The sequence below is a fragment of the Cibotium barometz genome, chromosome 45, assembly GCF_041138505.1.
Source record: "Cibotium barometz isolate CiBa-2024 chromosome 45, ASM4113850v1, whole genome shotgun sequence".
NCBI lineage: Eukaryota > Viridiplantae > Streptophyta > Polypodiopsida > Cyatheales > Cibotiaceae > Cibotium > Cibotium barometz.
In genome coordinates, this window is record NC_141090.1 from 47,241,962 (window position 1) to 47,265,150 (window position 23,189).

The 23,189-nt window shown below is 47.8% G+C and overlaps 2 protein-coding genes across 2 annotated transcripts in view; one reads left to right on the plus strand and one right to left on the minus strand.

Annotated features, from left to right (window-relative positions):
* LOC147612824 (PH, RCC1 and FYVE domains-containing protein 1-like) overlaps positions 1-23,189 on the plus strand; it is an 83,307-nt gene that overhangs the window by 34,980 nt on the left and 25,138 nt on the right. The window contains exons 2-6 of the mRNA XM_086783466.1: positions 18,972-19,058; positions 19,211-19,300; positions 19,428-19,508; positions 19,617-19,814; positions 19,917-22,043. Of these exons, the coding sequence (XP_086639592.1) occupies positions 18,972-19,058; positions 19,211-19,300; positions 19,428-19,508; positions 19,617-19,814; positions 19,917-22,043 (2,583 nt within the window). The remainder of the gene's footprint in view (positions 1-18,971; positions 19,059-19,210; positions 19,301-19,427; positions 19,509-19,616; positions 19,815-19,916; positions 22,044-23,189) is intronic.
* LOC147612825 (uncharacterized) lies at positions 3,451-5,846 on the minus strand. The gene is made up of 3 exons (XM_086782873.1): positions 5,030-5,846; positions 4,649-4,928; positions 3,451-3,546 (listed from the first exon to the last, which is right to left on the minus strand). Exons 1-3 carry the CDS (start codon positions 5,701-5,703, stop codon positions 3,451-3,453), a joined length of 1,050 nt encoding a protein of 349 aa, XP_086638999.1. The 5' UTR covers positions 5,704-5,846.

Below are 23,189 nucleotides of genomic sequence, written 5' to 3' on the forward strand. Positions count from 1 at the left end.
CTTGTTAAGGGCACGATAATCCCCACACATCCTGTACGTCCTGTCTTTCTTTTGCACGAGCAACATAGGTGAGCAATAAGGAGATGAACTAGGGCGTATCAACCCTTTCTCAAGCAAGTCATTAACCTGCGTCATAATCTCTTCTTGTTGACTTGCACTCACCCTGTAAGGAGGTCTATTCGGGGACGTACTCCCAGGTATCACATCAATACGATGATCCTCGGGATGCTCAGGTGGCAACTGTCCTGGTAATGCATCCCTGAAACAATCACCATAACCACGCAAAAAGTCTATGCGCTCTCGGGTTAGATGATCTACATTAACATTCTCATGTTCAGATTGTTCTCGTTCAAAAACCAAGTAAGAACATGCTGACTTCTTCATTATTTTGGAAACTTGAACATGACTTACAATAGGTATGGTACTACCTGGAGTACCAGCTTCTATAATAAGCTCTCTACCTCTATGAACAAAGTTGATTTTCTTGGACTTATAGTCCTTCTTGGGCTCCATACGAGCATGCCAAGGCATCCCTAACAAAACATCACATCTTGTGAGAGGAGCCACTAAGAAACTCTCATGATCAAGATATCCCTGTATATGAATTCGGAGTTTGCCAATGATCGGCGTTACATCAACGCCTTTACCCTCAAAGGCGGCATCTGCATTCATTTGAGTCCCAAAATATGATACATCCAAGCCTATGGTGGCAGGAGCCATTTGTACCGAAACTAATACCGAAATGAAATTATCTGTGGATGCATCATCAAACAAAAAGAGTGCGGGTTGATCCCTGAACTGTCCCCATGCTTTACATATTGTTCTATGATCTAGGGGTTGCCCCGTGTTTCCCTGCACATCGGGCACAACATTCACATGAGGCTTTTCTGCATTAGAATTTGCATTCTTGGGGTTCTGCGGGCATTTAGTAAATATGTGATCCTTACTGCCACAACCAAAACATTTCCCATCACGTACATAATCAAGCCTCTGCTGTTTTGACAGCCCAAAATCATTGTGTTTACCTCCCGGCTTCTTAGATCCCTTTGTATTTGAGGCATCTTTCTGCTCACTTTTATAGGGCTGTCCACCCTTTTTTTGGTCATAACCAACCCGTCTCTTGCCCTTAAATGAATCTGAATTTGACTTGTTTTTAACCCACTTCATATGCAAATTTTCAGCTATGAGTGCCGAGTTTATCAACTGTTGAAGAGTCTGATTTGGGTACACCTGTAAGCTCTCTTGAATGATGGGGTGCAAACCTCATTCGAACTTCCGTTTCTTCTCCCCATTAGAAAGAGACATAAAGGGAGTAACTTTCAGCAGTACCTTCTAGTACTTAGCTATATACGTCTGCACTGTCTCCCCTTCATCTTGCTTCAACCAATCCCACTCTTTGCGTACATTCTTGGCAAAGTTTGGAGGCAAGAATTGAGCATAAAACTGAATTTTAAAGTCATCCCATGTGCGGGCAGCACTTGCATCCAAAAGCTTGGCTATCCACCAAGCACTAGCTGTCTCTTTGAGATGCATACCCACATGCCTGAGTTTAGACTTCTCAGAGATATCTTCATTGCAAAAAGCAATTTCAAACTGTCTCACAAAAGCAACGGCCTTCGTAGTATCCATCTTGCCATAGAAGTTCTCAAACATCACATCTTTGTCTCCTGACTCTCAGCTTTTCTTTTTAGAACAAGACGTGTCTCTAGCCTCATGTCTAGGCTTAGGAGACTCATGCTTGGGTCTCTTTCCATGTACTCGAGACACGTTCCTGGAGTGGTGAGAATCTTCACTTGAAGAACGCTCTTGGCGTGAAGATGCATAAGGGTGACGAGGATCTACATCTCCTGATGTATTGGAATCTACATGTGCTTCCATGCGGGGAGTCCTTTTTGTACCTGCATCACCCAATACATCCTTTTTGCCTTTCAAATGAGATATGGCCAGCTCTTTAGGATCTTCGTATCCCATCTCTGTTGCTATGGCCTCAAAGGCTGCATCGTCACTTGAACCCTTCTTTTTCTTTTCATTCAAAACCCTTTGCACATCAGGGTCATTCTTGAGAGACCGCAATTCAGTTGCCTCCTCACGATAGTGTCTAACTTGACGCTTGAGAGCCTCTAGCTCTGAAAGTACATCGGCCTGGTCAGAATATGCGGGTTTAGTAGACACCGCTGAATGCTCACCAGACCTTGCTTGCATGCTCATGTTTCACAATCTGTATGCTTAGCAAAAAGCTTTCCGTATGTCCAAAAATCGTCTTTCTTAAGCAAAGAAAGAAACCAATGCTCTGATACCACTGTCACAATCGGGCAGGTGTATATGGAACCAATTCACTACCATATTCATGTATGGTCCTTGAACTTTCTTGGAGAAGTTCCTAGCAATTAGGTCCATCTAAATGGTTCCGATAGACTTTGTGCTAGGGGTGGTCATCCCCTGTTATTGTCTTGCAATTGCATGCATGCGAAGATTTTCCCAATTTGTTATGTTTGTGATACTCTCTTAGTGGAAATTCCTTGGTGTGGTCCAGTTGCGCGTATCTTTTTGGCCTCTATAATTGTGATTAGTGTAAGTCCAATTGGACTACCAGGTTTGTGTCTCTGCCCAAGTGCAAGATGAGGTAAGTATTGTGATGGACCGTGTGAACAAAAACCTTTTGCCAAACTAACTATACTTGCGAGGTTCTTGGGTGGTCATCCCCTGTTATTGTTTTGCAACTGCATGCATGTGAAGATTTTCCCAATTTGTTATGTTTGTGATACTCTCTTAGTGGAAATTCCTTGGTGTGTTCCAGTTGCGCGTATCTTTTCGGCCTCTATAATTGTGATTAGTGTAAGTCCAAATGGACTACCAGGTTTGTGTCTCTGCCCAAGTACAAGATGAGGTAAGTATTGTGATGGACCGTGTGAACAAAAACCTTTTGCCAAACTAACTATGCTTGCGAGGTTCCACTCACCTTATAAAAATCAAATTTCAAGTTATCACAATTGATGAAGTCTCAAATCATATCATGTTTTTAAATCTACAATATCTAGAATAAGAAATATCTCCCAAGAATGTGATGTTCTTTCAATGCATGGAAAAGAAGGAACAAGCATCACTCTTTGGAAGAGCTCAAACCACTTGGCCACCCCCAAACAAATCTCACTCACACTCTCACTCTCATTTGCAACCACAGAAGGCCTTAAATTGTGTTTCCAAAGAGGCTCAAAGATTGCCTTCTTAGAGGACTAGTCTAATCACACTCACACTCACACTCTTACTTCACTCTTACTCACTCTTAGTTGACTTCAACAAGACTAAAATCACACCTTGAAAAGGGGTCCAAATACAATGATGAGGAATTTCAGAAATCTCAATTCTCAAAAAGGTTTAGACTTGTTTTTCTCGTTGTTAACTACGATCTTGTTGTTGTTGTGTGCATAGAATGTGAGCTTCAAGAGTCTCTTAAAAGCCTTCACGAAAAGCATTGTCAAAATTGGAAGTTGGCAAGTTGCTTTTCTCCATAAAATCCACACCTTGAAAACCTTGTTGAGCGGTGAGCTATCAATAGCATACGTGTCAAAACATAGCGTACCGTGTTCGAGAGGTTGTATCTCCCAATTGATCTGGAAAAATATCAAGCCCTTGGCTTTCGATAATAAGATCTCGACCAGTGTTGCCAGGCGTTTCTGAAACGGCAGGTATGAAACGGGTTTCATACGTTTTGAAACGTTTCATAAAAGGTAAGAAACGGGTACAAAAAGGTTTCATACAAAATAGAAAAAGCATGTATATTTTTAACTTGAAATATACAAAAGAAAAAACTGTTGACATAACTTATAAGAGACCACATTGAATTCATTTCAATAAAAACAAAATACATGTAAGATATGATGATATCACAAATCACGTGGGTGATCACACTGATGACTAAACAGAAATCAAAAGGATCACCACGTGGGTGATGAGTCATGACTCAAAATCCAAGATCAAAATAAATAACATGTCCAAAGTTAAAACTAAATAACATGTCCAAATAAAATGATACTGGCAGCTGCTAGCTACTATCTGCATCCTCATCATCTGCATCTTCTGTCTCTGCAGCCTCACTCTCAAGGTCACTGCCGGTAGCCGAGTCCTCAAATGCCTCATCCTCTAGAGGTGCAGGTGCACCACTAGTACTAGCCTTTCGAGAAGATTGTGTAGTGCCAGCCGGAGCCATGATCTCCTCATAGAGCATAGAATAGATGTCTCTTTCCTCTTGAGGAATGTCGGGAATCTCCTTGCACTTCATGATATCAATCTTATCTGGATTCACTTGGTGAGGCTCAATGGGATGACCCTTTTGTTCTAGCAATCGGAGATTGCAATGACAAAAGACAAGCCTCTCCAATTGTGCTGTGGAGAGTCTATTTCTCTTTTTCGTGTGAAAAGAGCCCATGTACTCCAGTTCCTCTCACAAGGCCCTGAACTGCGATCCTGGGAGAGAACTCTCAATGCAATCCGTCTCTACATTGTACAAAAAAGAATGTTGAGTTAGAGTCAAAAAGAGAGTAGCATTTGAATGTAGATTTTGAAAGAATAGGAGACAGATACAAGATTCAAGAATCAAGAACCTTACCAAGTTGGGTGTCCCAATATCGTATTTCTCCCACCAAGACACTGGCTCCAACTGTGTCTCCCCGAGCAATGCAGTAGCTCGCCCAAACATATGGCTACCGTTGCGGTAAATGAGAAGCTCATCCTTGAGCTTTCTCATAAGCTGTATATCACCTCCCACTCCCACCAACTTTTTAATGTACTCGATCCATCCTGACTCTAGCTCCTCATTGAGGTATTGCTCCTCATTCCTCCAAAGGGGATGCAAAATGTGAGCAACAGCATGGATTGGCCTATGAAACCAATCCCAACGCCGATTCCAGATCTCCTTAATATCTTGAACTCTACATGTGACGTACATAAGAGATCAAGATTTATAAAATAACTTATAGGAAGACTCAAGAGAAAGACTCAAAGACTAAAGTTAAAGCCCAAGGGTGAGCACCTGTCACGCGACAAGGTAGTGAAATCATTGAGAGCTTCACCAATTCTGTCCATGAACTCATAAAGCAGCCCAATGGTACTCCCCTCCATGTCTGTGAGCCGAAGGACACTATACATGGGCTGAAGTGCCTTCACAAGTCCCTTTGCATCCTGCCACCAAGTATCTCTCATGACCATACGAGAGAATGCTATAGACTTGGGCTCATCCTTGTCCTCCCATGCTGTCCATTCACGACACACAATAGTGTGTAATAAGCCATGTCGCACTCTCACTAGTCTCTCCACCACAATAAACATATATGCAAACCGAGTTTTGGAGGGCTTTAGAAGCTCAAGATCACTATTGGCCCTGTACATGCTCAAAACCTTTGGCCTCTTTGTGACAAAGTTCACCATGGTAGATGCAGCTGAAAATACATGGCTCACCCAATCAAGCTTCCCCACATCCTCAATCATCAAGTCAAGGCTGTGTGCTGCACAAGGTGTCCACACAATCTTGGGGAACTCCTCCTCTAACATCCTGCCCATGGATACACAATTGGACCCATTGTCCGTGATCACCTGCACAATGTTATCAGGCCCAATTTCATTGATTACCTGGCGCATGTGGGACATAATGAACTCCCCTGTAACCACTATCCCTGGCACCGATGCATCTATGGCACGAAGAAACATTGTGCCTTTGTAGGAGGACACAAGAATGTTGTACACATTTCTCTTCCGCACATCTGTCCATCCATCACAAAGCAAAGTACAACCATACTTTGCCCAAGTGGCCTTCAGAGTGGGTTGCTTTTTACTCAACCAAGATATGCATGAATTGCCGAGAAGAAAACAATTCTTATTGATGGATTGCCTGGTATCATAATCATTAGCCCAGTCTGAATCACTGTATGCATAAAGCTGCAAGCTTCCCCCCGAGGATAGAACAAACTAAGATCAAGGGTACCCTGTAGATAACGAAAAATGCGTTTCACAGCTTGCCAATGCTTTGTGCTTGGGCTGTGCATGAATTTGCTCAATAGAGACACCCCAAAAGCTATGTCAGGCCTCATGTTACACAAGTGAATGAGGCATCCCATTGCTTGGTTGTAAATGCAGGCTTCAAAAGGTTCACCAATGTCGTGCATGCTGAGCCATAAACCTGGTTCTATTGGAGTAGAAGGCGGTTTGCACTCTTCCATGTGAAACCTTTTCACGAAACTTTTTATGTGCTTAGTTTGCAGCATAACAATGCCATCATCTTTGTGCATAAACTGAATGCCAAGATAGTTGTCACGTGCACAAGGCAGTGCCATGTCTAATCCCTAATCATATCCCTCATTAGTCACAATAGTAGATGCATTAAGGGCATCTTCATGAGCATGCATCAGGTCGGCAACAGTTCAGCACACATATATCAAGTCGGCAACAGTAGAATATTAGTCGAGAGAGTCAGCAGCATTTATCAGTAATTATGGTGAGGAGTTCGGCATTTTATGTCACACACGTCATGTTAGGACAAATCAGCTGGCCGACCAGCACCCAAACATCATATAAATAGAAGTAGCATCTTTTGCATCATCTGCGAAGGCTTCCGCTATGTCGCATTGGTATCAAAGCATCAGGTGCAACCACATCACCAAACACTGCAGGTCCCACAACTTGACATCAGAACATGTAAAGTTTCTATACGTGGACTAGTAGTCATTCCTTGACTAGTAGCCACACCCACCCTACATACATCGCGCGAGGACCAACCTCCACCCCAGGGGCGTTATACTTGCACCACAAAGGCATTGCCGCAGTTCTCAAGGACATTGTCATAAGGGGTGTATAGGTCCAAGCAAGGTAAACACAAGCAGTTAAGAAGCATCAAGAAGGCAGGCATGCATTAGGTAAATCCTCAGCATTTAGCCCATGGAAGTTAGGTCCTCAAAGGAGTACCTTAGGAGGTGCGGCCTCAATTAGGTGCCTTGATCAATCTCAGTTCATCAATGATAAGTGAGTGCATTCGGGGACAAGTCGACGCATGCAAGGGGACAACATTGGAACAAATGCACAATCATGGAATGGAATTGAGGCAGAACAAGAGATTCAGTTAAGTTGCTAGGGAAGAAGTATGACAAAGTTGGAATCCTAGAGCACTCAAGGGATGATGACAGTCATCCAAAGTCGGTTGGATTCCCATCATCAAGTTCAGTAGGAGGGGATGTTACGTGCACAAGGCAGTGTCATGTCTAATCCCTAATCATATCCCTTGTTAGTCACAATATTAGATGCATTTAGGGCATCTTCATCAGCATGCATCCGATTGGCAGCAGTTTAGCACACATATAATAGGTTGACAATAGTAGAATATAAGTTGACGGCATTGTGTGAGAGTCGACAGCATTTATAAGTAATTATGGTGAAGAGTTTAGTATTTTATATCACACATGTCATGTTAGAGGACAAATCAGCTGGCCGACAACAGTTGAAGGTGGTTGACCAGCTTCCAAACATCATATTTATATCACACATGTCATGTTAGAGGACAAATCAGCTGGACCAGCTTCCAAACATCATATTTATATCACACATGTCATGTTAGAGGACAAATCAGCTGGCCGACAACAGTTGAAGTTGGTTGACCAACTTCCAAACATCATATAAATAGAAGTAGCATCTTTTGCATCATTTCATCTCTCTCCATCTTGGAGTTGGATCATGTATAGCAGTAGAAGTAGTCAGTAGCCCTTTTGGGAAGGCCTATAGCCTATGCAACCTTTTTCCATGTACATAATACATTATATTGGACCCTCTACGAGCTGCTCTGGACCTACCTCGCCCGAGAGGAGTTACCTCGGACCGAGCCTTTGCACTCCAGCGTACCCGACGCCCTCGACCCCCCCCCCCCCCCGGTCGGCTAGATCACCTCATCAGCTCCAGATCCAGGACATGCTCCACCACCATCGAGCTACCTTTCCACGTGACATAGCTGAGGGAGACCTGTCGGCCATACTCATCAACCCCATGCTTGACATTTTGGAGAGTGGTATACCATCTACTCGGAGCTGATGTTGCTCCCATGTTTTTATGTTCTTAGTATTCCATGACGAGTTTCCATGGACAGTTTTGTATCACCCCAGTGAGATAGCTATATTTATGTTTTCATTCTGTTTTATTTTCCATTCCATAATGAGATATGCCATGGACATTATTGTACCACTTTGGTCTCATAGGCCCATTTCTTTAGTAGACGCTTAATGTATCTTTCTTTCTTTCTTTCTTTCTCTCTTTTTTCTCTTGTCATGTGCACCCTACACTGGGGTTCACAGTGACACACTGGCATCATCATCAAAGCAACATTTGTACAGAAATAAGTACCTTTTTTAGGAATATTTGTCGTACGTTGTGATCCCATCATGGGTCCTCGGTCCAGGGACAATCAGGCACAAGCTACGTAGGCCAGGCTCCCAGCAATAGAGGTTAGTCTGAAGTTAGTCCTCTTAACCCACTTGGAGAATGCATCAGATAAGTGCATGTAGGAGTCAACCGTAGTAGGTGTGCATCAAAAGCATTAACATAAGCATTGCAGACCAAAGGGCCAGCCCATGGCTTCAACAGCCTGTCCAAGGGCCGTTCACAGCCATGGACAACATCTAGGAGGGAGCACCATGCTCCAGTCGGCCAGCAGATGACATCACAGCCAGCAGGCTGGGGTCAGTAGAGCAGTCGGCCAAGCATAGAAAAGGACAATTTGCCTGTGTAGCATTAAATACCTATTTTGGCATTATTTGTCCATATCAAACTGGCCGACAGTCCTAGGACTGACTGACCAACAGCCTTTGTCCATATAAAAGCAAACGCTGCTATTCAGCATAAATCATTCATCATCAGCAAAGTCTCAAGTAGTTTTCAATCAGCAAATCAGCAATCATTCATCCTACCTCTCCAGGCAAAATCCCTAAAGTCTCTTCAGCATTCAGCGAGCATATGTGCAGTCCTACAGCTATGCTGGACTTGCATAAGTGGCCCCGAAGAGTCTATTGTGGTGCCCTTGGATTGGTGGATACTCGGCCGACGTACGGTCTTCCTTGTCCTTGCGTTTGGCAGTCATATCGCTTGTTCTCAAGCATTGTACAACAGTTCTCCAAAGAATTAATATAAGCAAATACTCTTGCTTGCAAGGGGGACTCTTTAGTGGGCAATTGGGACCTAATACTGGATTGAATCGTAGCTCGCTGAAGCTCCCGCCTCCACCCTGCACTGCGCGCCCTTCGCATTCCCTCCCTCGTGTCCCTTCCTTCCACCCCCCGCCTGCCATCGCTCCCTTCTTCTCGCCGTTGCGCCCCCTCCTTCCTCGCTGCTGCGCCTCCCCCCTCCTCGCCATCTGGTCACCCCCGCCTAGCCTCTTCGTCTGTTCGCCCATCCCCCCCCTCTTCGCCTGTTCGCCCCCTCTCCCTTTGTCGCCTGTTCGCCCCCCCACCTCTTCGCCTGTTCGCGCCCGCCTCCCTTCAACAGCGCCCCGCCCCCCCTCCCTTTCGCGTTGTTGCCCCCCCCCCCCTCAGGGCTTCTCCTTCGTTTTTCGCCCCCTCCCTCCTCTTTTGTGCTGATTTTCACCCCTAGGGGGTTTTGTTTTTTCTTCATTTTCATCCGGTCTTCCGCCTCTTTGTGTGCAGCCCGTTTCTTGCAGGTTTTCCGCTTTCGCCTCGCCTTCGCCTGAGCTTCAGACTCTGATGGAGACTCCTCTCGCCTCGCCTCAGAGGGACTCATCCGCAGCCCCCTCGCCCGCCCCCGAGGACATCCCCATCAGGCTTTCTCTTTCGCCGGAGGAGGAAGCGAGCCTAACCGCAGAGGTGGAACGCCTCCAGGCTCACTCCACCATCTGCCGTATAGTCGGCACTCGCCCCAGCAGAGGGGAGATCAGGGATCTTCTTCAGGCTCGCCTTCTTGCAGATGTGGGCAAGATCCTGGATGTACAGCTCCTGGGCCGGGGCCATTATCAGATCGAGTTCGAGGCCGCCCAGAGCGTTGCCAAGGTCCTTGCCATGAGTCCTCTGGACATCAGGGGTGCTCGGGCTTTCTTCAGACCTTGGCAGCATGGATTTGACCCAGCAGCGGCGGAGCAGGGAGAGCGCCTCTTCTATATTACAGTTTGTTTCCCTGGTCTCCGCCGGGAGTATCTTCCGCTCCTCTCCAGGCTCGGAGGACTGGTGGGCTCGGTACTAGAGACGGGCCCCTCAGCAGCTTCAGTGGTGGCCAGAGCAGCTGGGCTACCTTCGGTCAGAGTGTTGGTGTCTGACATCTCCTCCCTTCCTAAGGTCATTCAGCTACCTAGGATAGGGGGGGGGTGGATAGATCAGAGAGTGGAGTTCTCGGGGCTCCCGAACCAGTGCTTCATTTGCAGGCAGGTCGGTCATCTGGCCAAGGCCTGCCCTCGCAGGAGACCTCGACCCTCACCACAGCAGCAGGCTACTGATGGCCCGCCCACAGATTCGGCTCGGCAGGCTGCCTCAGCGACACCTGCTCAGGCCACAGAGACCTCGGAGTGGCAGCCTGGACAGGGGCGCCGCCGAGGGAGACAGCCACAGCAGCACGCCCAGAGACCGCTGCAGCAGCAGCCACAGTCTCAGCCTCACTGGGTTCCCGTGAGGAACAGCTTTGCTCCCCTTCAGGAGGAGACCCCTGCAGCGACCGAGGATCAGGAGATGCCAGCTCCCCCTCCCTCACCCTCACCCTCACCCTCACCCTCACCCTCACCCCCCCCACCCCCGTCCCCTCCCACCGCCTCGCTTCCACCATCGCCTCCTCCCGCCCCCGCTCCGGTTTCGGCAGCGGCTCCCTCTCCACCTCCCTCGCCTCCCCCTCCTCCCCCTCCGCCCGCCTCACCTTCCCGGGAGACCTTGGCAGTTCCCTGGCGCTCACCTGCAGTCCGGAGAGCGCTGAGCACTGACCTCGCTCGAGCATCACAGAGGAGACCTGTGCCGATTAGGGCCTCACGGATTTCATCTATCCGCAGTCGGCTGAGTCGCCTTGGCATTAGACAGCGCTCGGAGGCCTTTGATTATACCTTCACACGGCTTTTTGGAGCAGAGGGCCCCCATGAGCCAGCACCCATTCGAGTTCATGTAGTGATACCTCCGGCCCGCGGGGAGGAGGCACTAGACTCAGTGGTGGCCTTCTCGTTCCCTCTATGTGGACCTTGTGATCGGGAGTGGACTCTTGAGCTCGCTCTCAGCACTTTGAAGACTCAGGCAGTTGAGTTTTCTCACCACATGAGCGATCTGGAGGTGACAGATGTGATAGGCCGACTTTGGGAGTTGGCTCATTTTTTCTTGGATCCCGGGAGTGTGGATACCTCAGGGATTCGGCATTTGGTCGTGCGCATAGTGGCAGACTTGGCACGCGACCCTGGATATGTGAGTATACACGAGGTTTCTTTGTCAGAGCAGGAGGGAGTCGCCATGGGCCACAGCCACTGGCGCCCGATCCGGGATTCTTGCAGTACACCGGGTGGGCAGATTCGCAGCCGTTCGGATGGGGACTACTCTCCATCCAAGCCGCTTGCGAAGGCCCGCCGTACGGCTGAGACAGCATCCACCTCAGCAAGGCATCCATGAGGATCATCTCATGGAATGTACAGGGCCTTGGCGGAGCACACTTTATACGCTATTGAGGTTGCTTGAGGCAGGAGCTTCAGAGATGCCTGGTTGGTGGCAGCATTGACATTTTGATGATGCAGGAGCACCACTTGGGTGAGAGCAGGATCCGGAGATATGGTTCGGTGATGCCTGGTAGATGGGACACTTTTTGGTCTGCAGGGTTTGGTCCTTTGGGTGGACAGGGAGGAGTATGCATGGTTATTGCAGATGCATGGCGGCAGGCCATTGTGGATCGAGGGATCATTGTGCCTGGTAGAGCACAGTATGTCATTCTGAGGATGCATGGTGAGCTATTGGGTGTGCTCAACATCTATGCGCCCAATCATGCTAGTGCCAGAGCAGAGTTCTGGACTCAGGTTGCAGATGCATTGCCAGAGGCCGCACATTGGTGTGTTGGGGGAGACTTCAACATGCTTGAGGACCCGGCAGATAGGGTGGGAGGCAGTCATGTTACAGTGCACGGCACGGAGCTTGCAGCTTGGGACCGGTTTTGCATGTCACTGAGGATCACTGATGCATGGCAGCATGGGGCTTTCTCCCGGTCTCAGGACAGTCTTAGTTTCTCTCGGTCGGATCGCCGGCAGGGAGGGACTAATCTATCACGGATTGATCGCTTTTATGTGGGTGACTGGTTAGGGGAGCGAGGGGGCTCCGTCGGCATTCTCGCTGGCACCTCATTTTCAGATCATGCGCCAGTTATATTGACATTGGAGGAGGGGACACGGGAGCCCAGCTTGCAGTTGAGGATCCCAGAGAGGGTACTTGCAGATCCCAGTCTCGCTGAGGACATTGAGAGGATCTGGCATGATAGTCAGTGCTCTGACCAGGATGCAGCGGGCCAGTGTGCCCAGGGACTCATTGATCTTAGCTCTTTTCTACACGCTGCAGCTTTGACCGACTGGGAGAGATTCGCGAGCGGGAGCAACGGCTGAGACGCAGCCTTGCTTCGCTACAGCGCCTTCAGGAGCAGCAGCTTGCATGTGAGTGGGTGGCGTCCCAGCTGAGCCAGGCACGCAAGGAGGTTAGAGAGGTAGAGGAGCAGAGACATGAGTTTTACTATCGTCGTCAGGCCTCTCAGTGGACGCAGCTTGGTGATAGAGTGACTGGGGAGTTTTTTGAGATCACTGGACCCCGTCATGCGCGAGCAGGAGTCCGCCAGCTTGGTAGACCGGATGGATCGGTAGCTACTGAGCTCGGGGAGATCAGAGCCATTGCCACTGCATTTTATAGTGACCTGCTTTCAGCGGAGCCTGCCACTGAGGATCGAGATGTTTGCAGACAGACTGTGTGGGCCCATGTGCAGAGGAGGGTCACAGACCATATGCGTACAGTTCTAGGTGCGCCTCTGTCAGAGATTGAGCTTGCCGAGGCCATGAGGGTCCTGCCGCGACATAGTTGCCTAGGGGAGGACGGACTGACGCCGGCCTTTTTTATGCGCTATTGGGACCTTTTGGGGCCAGGCCTCCGCAGGGGCTTTCAACATGTTTTGGACACTGGGGTGATGCCGCAGAGCTTTTCAGAGGGCTTGATCTATCTTATCCCCAAGGGGGAGGGAGTATCAGATGACATTCGGCATTGGAGGCCTATTACGATCCTCAATACTGTCTACAAGGTCTTAGCAAAGGCCTTGAGTTTGAGGATCCAGCCCTTCCTGGGGGAGTTGATTCATTCTACTCAGACAGGATTTGTCAAGGAGCGCAGTATCCTTGACAACATCTTTACTTTCTGGGAGGCGACGGCCCGAGCTAGATTTCTTGGAGAGGACTTGGTCGTGATGCTTCTCGATTTTGAGAAGGCATACGATAGAGTTGATTGGGGATTCTTAGAGGGCACTATGCTTCGCCTGGGCTTTGAGCCAGGATGGATCAGAGGGGTGGCAGCTCTGTATTCCATAGCTCGCAGCCAGGTGCTGATTGCAGGAGGACGGGGGCCGAGTTTTGAGCTGACCAGATCAGTCCGTTAGGGGTGTCCTCTCGCCCCTTTCCTTTTTCTCTTCTTTGCGGAGGCTATGAGTATGTATTTGACGGCAGAGGAGGTTGGTTTGAGAGGACTTCAGCTCCCAGTCCGGGGGGAGGATTTGCTGGATGCTGAGTTTGCAGACGACACGGGCTTATTTTTGCATGGCCAAGAGGCCAATCTTATTCGGGCTGAGCAGTCGCTCCAGGTTTTTAGTGCAGCTTCGGGAGCATTGATCAATTGGCGCAAGACAGTGGCCTTTTGGATCAGTAGTGCTCCCACTCCGGCATGGAGCCCGGACCCCGGTTTTAGATGGATTCCTCCAGGCACAGCAGTGCGGTATTTGGGATGCCAGATTGGCCTCGATTTGTCACCTGAGCAGCAGATTGCCCCGCTTCTTCTGAGCATTCGGAAGAAGCTATTGTATTGGAGTACAGCTCGACTATCCTTGGCTGGGAGGGTGGTGGTGGCAAATCAGGTGTTGTTAGCGACCATGTGGTACATTACGTCTTGCTGGATTTTCTCGAGCTCTTGCATCAGCCAGGTACAGAGGCTGATCAGGAACTTTCTGTGGTCTGGGCGGGACGGTCAGCCAGCTCGGGCAAAGGTTGCATGGGCAGTTATTACACTTCCGCTGGCTCAGGGCGGTTTGGGCATTATAGATCCAGTCGATCAGAGTAGAGCCTTATTGGGGAAGCTTATTGTTCGGGGGTTGCTTCCAGGCGCTGAGCCTTGGAAAGAGCTCCTCTTGCAGCGACTGCAGGCTCGGGCGCCCCCTGCAGGGGGTACTTGGGCACCAGAGATTCGTTGGATCTTCATAGAGATGAGGAGGACAGGCCTCAGTAGAGGATGGGAGGACAGATTTGCTTTGAGTATCCTGAGAGCTTGGGAGCTGTTGAGACCGGGGCTCTCTTAGCGGCCTCCTTCTTGTGTTGAGGAGCGGGCCAGGCAGCCGCTCATCTGGAGCCCAGCGGTTCGTACGGAGCAGGGTCATATGCTGGGTTCTCGGCCTCGTCTAGCCTGGGGACCTTTAGCGGCAGGCCCAGCTCGTAGTTTTGGAGACTGGCAGGCTTTCTGCAGTCTACCAGAGGAGATCCAGGTGGAGAGGCTGAGTCACTTCAGAGGGGGGTTGATTATGAGGGATGATATACAGGAGGCACTCACAGAGGAGTGGTTCACACCTCTCGAGCCAGTGGCCCCACGGTGGATGGGAGCCTTTACACAGTTGGAGATCTTGATTGCTGTCAGAGCTAGCACTGAGGATGGCAGATGCCTCTACTATGAGATTCAGGATGAGGGCAGACTCCAGAGAGTGGAGGAGGAGTCGCCTTTGGTTGCAGAGTGCACCTTTCAGAGGATTCGGGTAGTGGCTGCCGCTTCTCAGAAGTGGCATATTGACCCCGACCCTGCTGATGTGCTCCCGGATTGGCGCATATGGGCATATGCAGCGCGCCCCTTGGCCCGGCTACAGTGGGACCCCGGGGAGTACGAGTGGCATGATCCTTATGCATCCCTTGAGGCCACAGAGATCACCTTTTTCCAGTATACTGTTCGGCTGGGACGGCATATTTTGACGGCGAGGAGGACGGTTTCTCCAGCGGCAGCGGGGCATTGGCGATTGCAGGGACTCTCACAGGAGTTCCTGGAGGATTTCTGGGCTCGGCTCTGGGCTAGTCGGCAGGCTTGCAGGATCTCGGTTTTTCAGTGGCTGGTCGCCCACAGGGGCTCAGTAGTTGGCACTTGGCTTTTTTACAGCGGTCTTCCGGCGGCCTGCGTCCGATGCGGCCACCCTATGGAGACACAGAGACATTGCCTTTGGGACTGCCCTCAGGCACAGCAGATTTGGCTGCGGATGCTGCGTATTCTGGCCCCCCTCTCTCCAGAGGGTGTGTTTACGTGGGGTGCCGTTGCTTGGTCGACTTCGTCAGGGCCTGCTATGGGCTATGAGATGGAGCAGGGCAGTCAGGCCATCAGATTTATTAGGGGCCAGCCTCGCCTGGTTCCGGCACCGGATTTCTCGTCCGCCAGCTGGACACAGGAGAGGGATTTACGATGGGAGCTCCTCAGCAGCCTCACCATCTGGTTCACCTGGAGGGCCCGGTGCTTTACGGCCTTTGAGGGGAGATTGGAGCCACCAGCAGAGACTGTGCGGGGGATTTGGCAGGAGTTGATCCACACCCTGCGAGGACAGCACGACCGCATCCGGGGAGACTTGGATGAGGCGATCTTACGGCGCCAGGCCTTTCACACCACTTGGCGCTGTGGCCCGTTCTACACCTTACACACGGGATCCCCCCATTGGCACTACAGGCCACCTGTTTGGCTCTTTCCCCCCCCTATTGTATGATTTAGCCGCTCAGTTCTTTATACTGATGCTTGTATTTTGCAGCACCTAGGGAGAGTCTCCCGGGCTGCCATTATGTATTCGCTGCTCTTCTCTCTCTTAGGAGCAGGAGAGATCTTTTGTAGCCCTACGGGCGTTTTTATATAACTAATGAAAGGATCTTTTCTCGGAAAAAAAAAAAAATTGGGACCTAATACTGTGTCGTCAACTTTCTCTTCTATTCTCTCTCTATCTCTACTCAATGATTGGACTCTAAAGATCACACCAAAGTAAAGGTTTAAAGAAGGTTGCTTGTGCGTTACCACGATCAATGTCAGTGCATGTAACATTGGTATGAGAGCATCAGATTGGTGACCCAACTTAGCTACCTAAAGAAGTGAGAGCATCCGGTGGATGGTAAAAGTGCGGTCCGGAGAAACCACGCAGGTCTCCACCATGTCAAGAGAGACATTGCATTAAGAAGAAAGCCAACAGGAACTTATGGAGGCACAAAGCCTCCAAAGCGGCACACCAAAAGAAAGTACGCTTCTGTCAAGCACACGAGCTCCTGAGAATGATGGAGCAAATAAATTCATTGAAAATATAGCTTGCCGCAGAAAAAGAGAAGCCCAAAGAAGGCCTCTCAGATTTGGCAAAAATGTTCTTCAATTTGGAGGAGCAAAGAAGAAAAGACGATGAAAGACGTAAAGAAGCAAGAAGAAAAGATGAAGAAGAAAAAAATAAAGCAGCACAGAGACGTGCGGAGGAACAAAGGGATAAGGAAGCCACACGCAAGTATGAGGAAGACCAGCGCTGTCAAGAAGAAGCCGATATCGAGAGTTCCAGCAAAGACTCAACTGGGAGGCTATGCAAATCTAGCATCACCAGGTGATGGCACAAATTTTGGCATCCCTTCCCAAGATGGCTCCAAATCCTTTATCCTGCACCGCCCCTACCACCACCGTCATACGAAATTCTCCAAACTTTAGTAAGTATGATGCTAAGTGTGATCATGCTGTTATTACTCAGCTCATTCATCAATTTGAAGCACATTTTCCTTTAGCTAAAATTACAGATCCACAAGACACAGTCCATGTGGTAGCACCTCAACTCATTGGGGAAGCTGTTACTTGGTGGTAGCATTGGTCTCAGCTTCACGCAAACCCCTTAACAGGCCAATTTCATATGATTGGGCTACTTTTGTGGCTAACCTCAAGGCCCGTTTTCTTCCACCACAGTGTATGACCAATCTTGAGGACGAGTTTTACGAACTCACTTAGGGTGTTTCCCCTGTTTTGACCTATTTCAACAAGGTCATTACCATGGTCCAACAGTTCGGTATATCGGAAGAAGATAAGCTAAAACAATTCATTAGAGGTTTATAAGCATTGTCTAGGATTCATTTGGGTTATCTTACAATTCAAAAGGGGTGCAAAATTCCAAGGGCCAGGTCCCCAGGATAGGCAAGGGGAACACTAAAGCCAAGGTGAAGGTCAAGAGTCAGAAGATTTACAAATTTGCATCATTCTAATAAAGCAAATACACCATCCATGGTGGGGGCCTGTAAAAGGTGAAAGGTCAAGAGTCAGAAGATTTACAAATTTGCATCATTCTAATAAAGCAAATACACCATCCATGGTGGGGGCTTGCGGAAGGTGAAAGGTCAAGAGTCCGAAGATTCACAAATTTGCATCATTCTAATAAAGCAAATACACCATCCATGGTGGGGGCCTGAAGAAGGTATTTGGGACCCAATACTGTGTCCGACTCACTCTCTCTCTCTCTCTCTCTCTCTCTCTCTATATATATATATATATATATATATATATCTATATATATATATATATCTATATATATATATATATATATATATATATTTCTGCACATCTCTCTCTATCTTGTGCGTTATCTTCATCAGGAAAGAATGCTGAATTCTGTCCATTGAAGTACCGATCCTATTCATCAAGCTTCTGCATGTTACTATGGCACTGATGACGTAGCAATCGGGTACAACTAGCCGAGAGCAATACTATTGGCCAACTAGGAGCATTGGTGCATATATATACATGGGTAGCCAAATCGTTATATTCATCTGCATTCCTCAGTGTTGGACTTCATAGAGCGTTTCTCTATAGGTGAAGTGCTAGCCAGGAGTGTATAGAAGGTCATAGGGTTGTGATTTGACATCTTCATTCTGAGCCACATCTTGTACTTGAATTTTAGTCATATTACTTCTTCTTGTACATAATACAGAGCATTAGTTTAGGACTCTTGTGTGCTGCATGTGTGATTCCGTCGCACTCTTCTTTCTATCTCTGTAAAACCCTAGCACATAGGTGCAGGTGTTATACACCATGGTAGGAGTAGAAACTCTAGTCGAGGCACACATCCATCAGAAGTGGACTGCACGACTGACCTTACAATAATATATAGTGATAACTGTCGCTATAAGTAGCTAACCTACTCTAGATAGCCAGTAGCCTAGTGTTATTTATTTTGAACCTTAGCCCCTTGCATCTGCTTGCTATCTCCTAATCCTAGGGTCCCCTAACCTTGCTGGATTAGGCCTGCTAATCCGAGGATTAGCTTGAGGTACATAACACGCTGTGCGGTGAAAATAGGGCCAGAATTAAGGGGTGGGGCTGTAAAAGATGGGGGATAGTGAGCAGGCGTGCGTGCAGGAGGAGCGAAACATGAATGGCTGGAAGGAAGGCATGTATGGCTAACAAGGGGCAGTGCACAATGTCGAGGAGGCATGTTCGCTTCAAACGAAAAGGGTCTCTTGTTACCTATTCATTGGTTGTGTGGATAATTCAAGAAAACATTTCTCTCTCTCACTCTCTCTCTCTCTCTATATATATAATACTTTTATTAAGTTTAGTATAACATGTTGTGAGGTAGAATTTTGCAATTTTTTCTTGACCAAGTTACGCTAAAGTAGCCTGTTTTATGCACATTTGACTAATTGAAGGATCTAGTCTTTGGAAAAAAGAAAGAAAGAAGTTTTTTTAACGTGGAATGCCTTGGTTGATTAAAAGGCTGTCACTGCTTTGAAGAAAGGAGCATACTTATTGAAGTACGGACGCAGAGGGAAACCAAAGTTTTGTCCTTTCAGACTCTCGAATGTAAGTGTGAGATTAATGAATATGGAGGTTGCTTGTTTTACTTCTACATGCTTTGATACGTCCCGATTTCAGATGTTTCCATGCCCTGTGTGAGGATGATTTGATGCGGTTTTACTTCTTCGGAATTTCTTCAAGTTTCAATGTTTGTGCAGGACGAGTCATCTCTAATTTGGTTTTCTGGAAGAGAAGAGAAGCAGCTCAGGTTGAGCTCTGTATCTAGGATTGTTCCGGGCCAGCGCACTGTGAGTAGGAAGGGTGATTTTGATGCTGTTGTGGTAGTTCCAATCTTTGTGGCTAACACTGCTGCATGCAGACAATGTAGCTATATATTTATTATTAAATAAGTGCTTTTTTGATGATAACTTGCAGCCAATTTTCCAACGCTATCCTCGTCCTGAAAAAGAGTATCAGTCCTTTTCGTTGATTTGTGACACCCGCTCTCTTGATTTGGTAAGTGACTTGGACCCCCTCAAGCCTAGAACTTGGCTTAAATTTGATGGTAACAAGCTTGAGAAAGCATAACTTCTTGAGATAATAGTGTCTTTCTTCTACTGACAGATATGCAAAGACAAAGAGGAAGCAGAGGTCTGGTTTACTGGGCTCAGAGCGCTCACGTCTGGAGGCCAGAGTAGAAAGTTGAAATTTGAAGCTAAAAGTGATGGCGCAGCATCCTCTGATGCCAATAGCCCTGTTGGACACACCAGAAAAAGCTCCCCTCTAATGAGCTCTTTTGGAAGCACTGAAAGCTTGAATCAGGTCAATGTAGTTTTGTGACTTTTATGCATTTATGAGATGGCCAACAGAGCATACCTATAATTTTGTACTATAGGGTTTTGAACTGCATCTTCTTTATTTCAGGAAGCCGGAGAAGCTTACTGTAGCCGAAGTCCCTATGGCAGTCCTTCTCGGAATGGATCAGGAAAGGCCCTATCAGAGGATGATTTGCGACCCACAAGATTGAAGGGTTTCTTTGAATCAAATTCTGTTGGTCGGTCTGTGCACTCAGCAGGTTCTGATCTAGGCTCAGATAGTGTGCATTCACAATTTCGCGTACCATCGCTTGAAGCTTTCAGAGTCAGTATGTCGAGCGCAGTAAGCTCCTCAAGTCAGGGTTCAGGACAGGATGACGGAGATGCCTTGGGTGATGTTTACATGTGGGGGGAGGGAGTTGGTGATGGGATCTTAGGTGGTGGTGTATATAGGGTGGGCCAAGGGACAGGAGCAAAAATGGATACAGTCCTGCCGAAGGCTATGGAGTCGGCAGTGGTATTAGATGTGCAACATGTTGCTTGTGGTGGTCGGCATGCTGCTTTGGTCACGAAGCAAGGTGAGGTCTTTTGCTGGGGTGAAGAATCTGGAGGGCGTCTTGGACATGGAGTTGATGTTGATGTTTCCCACCCTCAGCTCGTTGAGACCCTTGCAAATACCAATGTAGAACTTGTTGCATGCGGTGAATATCATTCTTGTGCCATAACTCTCTCTGGGGAGCTCTACACATGGGGCGATGGGACTCATAATTTTGGTCTTTTAGGCCACGGTATTGATGTGAGCCACTGGATGCCTAAGAGAGTAAATGGTCCCCTAGAGGGGTTGCATGTAGCTTCAATTTCGTGTGGCATTTGGCACACTGCATTGGTTGCTTCTTCGGGGCAACTTTTCACATTTGGTGATGGTACTTTTGGAGTGCTTGGTCATGGTGACAGGAGCAGTGCACCTTCTCCTAGAGAAGTTGATTCTTTGAAGGGGTTGAAAACTGTTAGGGTAGCTTGTGGCATTTGGCATACAGCTGCGATTGTCGAAGTGATGGTGGGCTCATCTGGTGCTAGCATCTGTTCATCTGGAAAACTTTTCACCTGGGGAGACGGTGACAAAGGTCGGCTTGGACATGGAGACAAAGAACAGAAGCTGGTTCCAACCTGTGTAGCGGGTCTTGTGGAGTATAGTTTACGCCAGGTAGCTTGTGGACACAGTCTTACTGTGGCACTCACTGATTCAGGTCAAGTTTTCACAATGGGGAGTGCAGTGTATGGTCAATTAGGGGATCCTCAAGCAGAGGGAAAGTTTCCTGGACGGGTTGAAGGTGAACTTCGTGAAGCATGTGTGGATTATATAGCTTCTGGTGCATTCCATGTGGCAGTCTTGACATCAAAGTCTGATGTATACACATGGGGAAAAGGAGCTAATGGAAGGCTGGGACATGGAGATTTTCTAGACAGGAAGGCCCCAACCTTAGTTGAGGCATTGAAAGACAAGCAAGTAAAGAGTATTGCATGTGGTTCTAGCTTCACAGCGGCCATCTGCCTTCACAAGTGGGTATCAGGATCTGATCATTCAATGTGCTCAGGTTGTAGACAGCCCTTTGGGTTTACCAGAAAGCGCCATAACTGCTACAATTGTGGGCTTGTATTTTGTCATGCATGCACCTCAAAGAAAGCATTGAAGGCATCCATGGCTCCGAATCCCAACAAACCCTATCGTATATGTGATCCATGCTCTGTAAAGTTGAAGAAAGGAGCCGAAAGTAGCTCAACTCTCCCGAGATTTGGAAACAAGAGAGTAAGCACTTCAAGAGGGCCAGCTGATAACAGAGAGAGACAAGAGAAGTGGGATGCAAAAGTCCCTCGGTCTCAACCAGCTCTCTCTAAACTGACAACTCTTGAACAGTTCAAGCTCAATGAATTCAAATCTTATTCAAAACGTAACAAGAGAGCGGAGTCCTCGAGTAGCCGCGTTTCACCTGTTCGAAATGGCATGTCTCAATATCCGGCCTTCGAGCCCTCTAGAAGGCTGGTTTCTGCTTCAGTTCCTCAGTCGAGAATAGTTTCTAGAACCTCATCTCCAGCACCTTCAAGACGGCCTAGTCCTCCTCGTTCAATGACGCCGACTCCAAATTTGATGGGCATTACGACACCAAAGATAGTCGAAGAAGATATCAAAAGGACCAATGAAAGTCTTGTACAAGAAATTATGAAGTTGAAATCACAGGTAAGGAATCAATGCGCCTCCTTTGGCATATGTATATGTCCTATGTATGTATATATATTTGTACGTATGTACGCATGTACGACCGATGGTTAAAACTTAGGATATGCTAGTTTCAAGATCTTTTGCTAGCTCACATTTGGAAGTCCCCCATTATGAAGACAGTGCTTGCCAAAAAAACACGCATAAATTTTTCCATGTGATGGTATACAAGGTTATCGTTATAATGTGGAAGTGAAATTTTATCCCTTTATCATTTATGTCATAAGATTAGTTCCTAGGCCACTCACATGTTCTCACTCACGTGCCCAGACAAAGAGAGAGAGAGAGAAAGAAAGAAAGAAAGAAAGAAAGATTTTATTAACGTCTTCCAAAAGACCGAACTCGGCCTACGAGACAAATCGGTGTACCTGTATGGGGTATCCTCTGTCATCCCAACAAAATGAAAAAGTACTGAACTAAAAAGCTGAATCTGGGTGTGCAATAAGTACAATGAGTGGTGGAGGGGATGGAGCTCTACTACTAGGAGAATGCAAAGCTATATGCATGGAGTATACAATCATGATATGCAACCTAGCTAGCTCCATCCTGTACCATACTGGGGGTATAAATTGGTATACATCAATGAAGGGGGTGTCCACAGCTCCCTGAAGAACATGCCTGGGTGTGCTCTGAAGCGAGCCAGTCGCTCCGCACCCTCTCTGTGAAATTGAGCTCTGATCTCTGTCATCTCTCTCTGGTATAGGCGTGGTGTCCGAAAGCCAGGTGTCCTGTGTCTCTTGCGGGCTCTGAGTGTCTCTGCTCTCTGGAGAGTAATTCCCTGCCGTGTAAGGGCTGGGAGTGGGATGGATCTCTGAAAAAATGTAGTAATCTGTGTCTGTCGTCCCCCCTTTGGAGCTGTCTGAGCCTGTAATGATGTCTTTCTGTGGCGTTGTATGTCTAGAATGAATCTCCCCAGTATGCGTTGGTCTGCTGCCTCAAAGATCTGGTGTAGGGAATGTGGCTCTCTGAATAAAATGGGATATCTCTCTCTGATGGCTGTATATGCTCTGCATCTGCATACATAATGCTCCTCACTCTCCACCTCCTCTCTGCACAATCTGCATACCCTCTCCTCTCGGGGGATTCGTGCTGCTTTGCCAGTCTCAA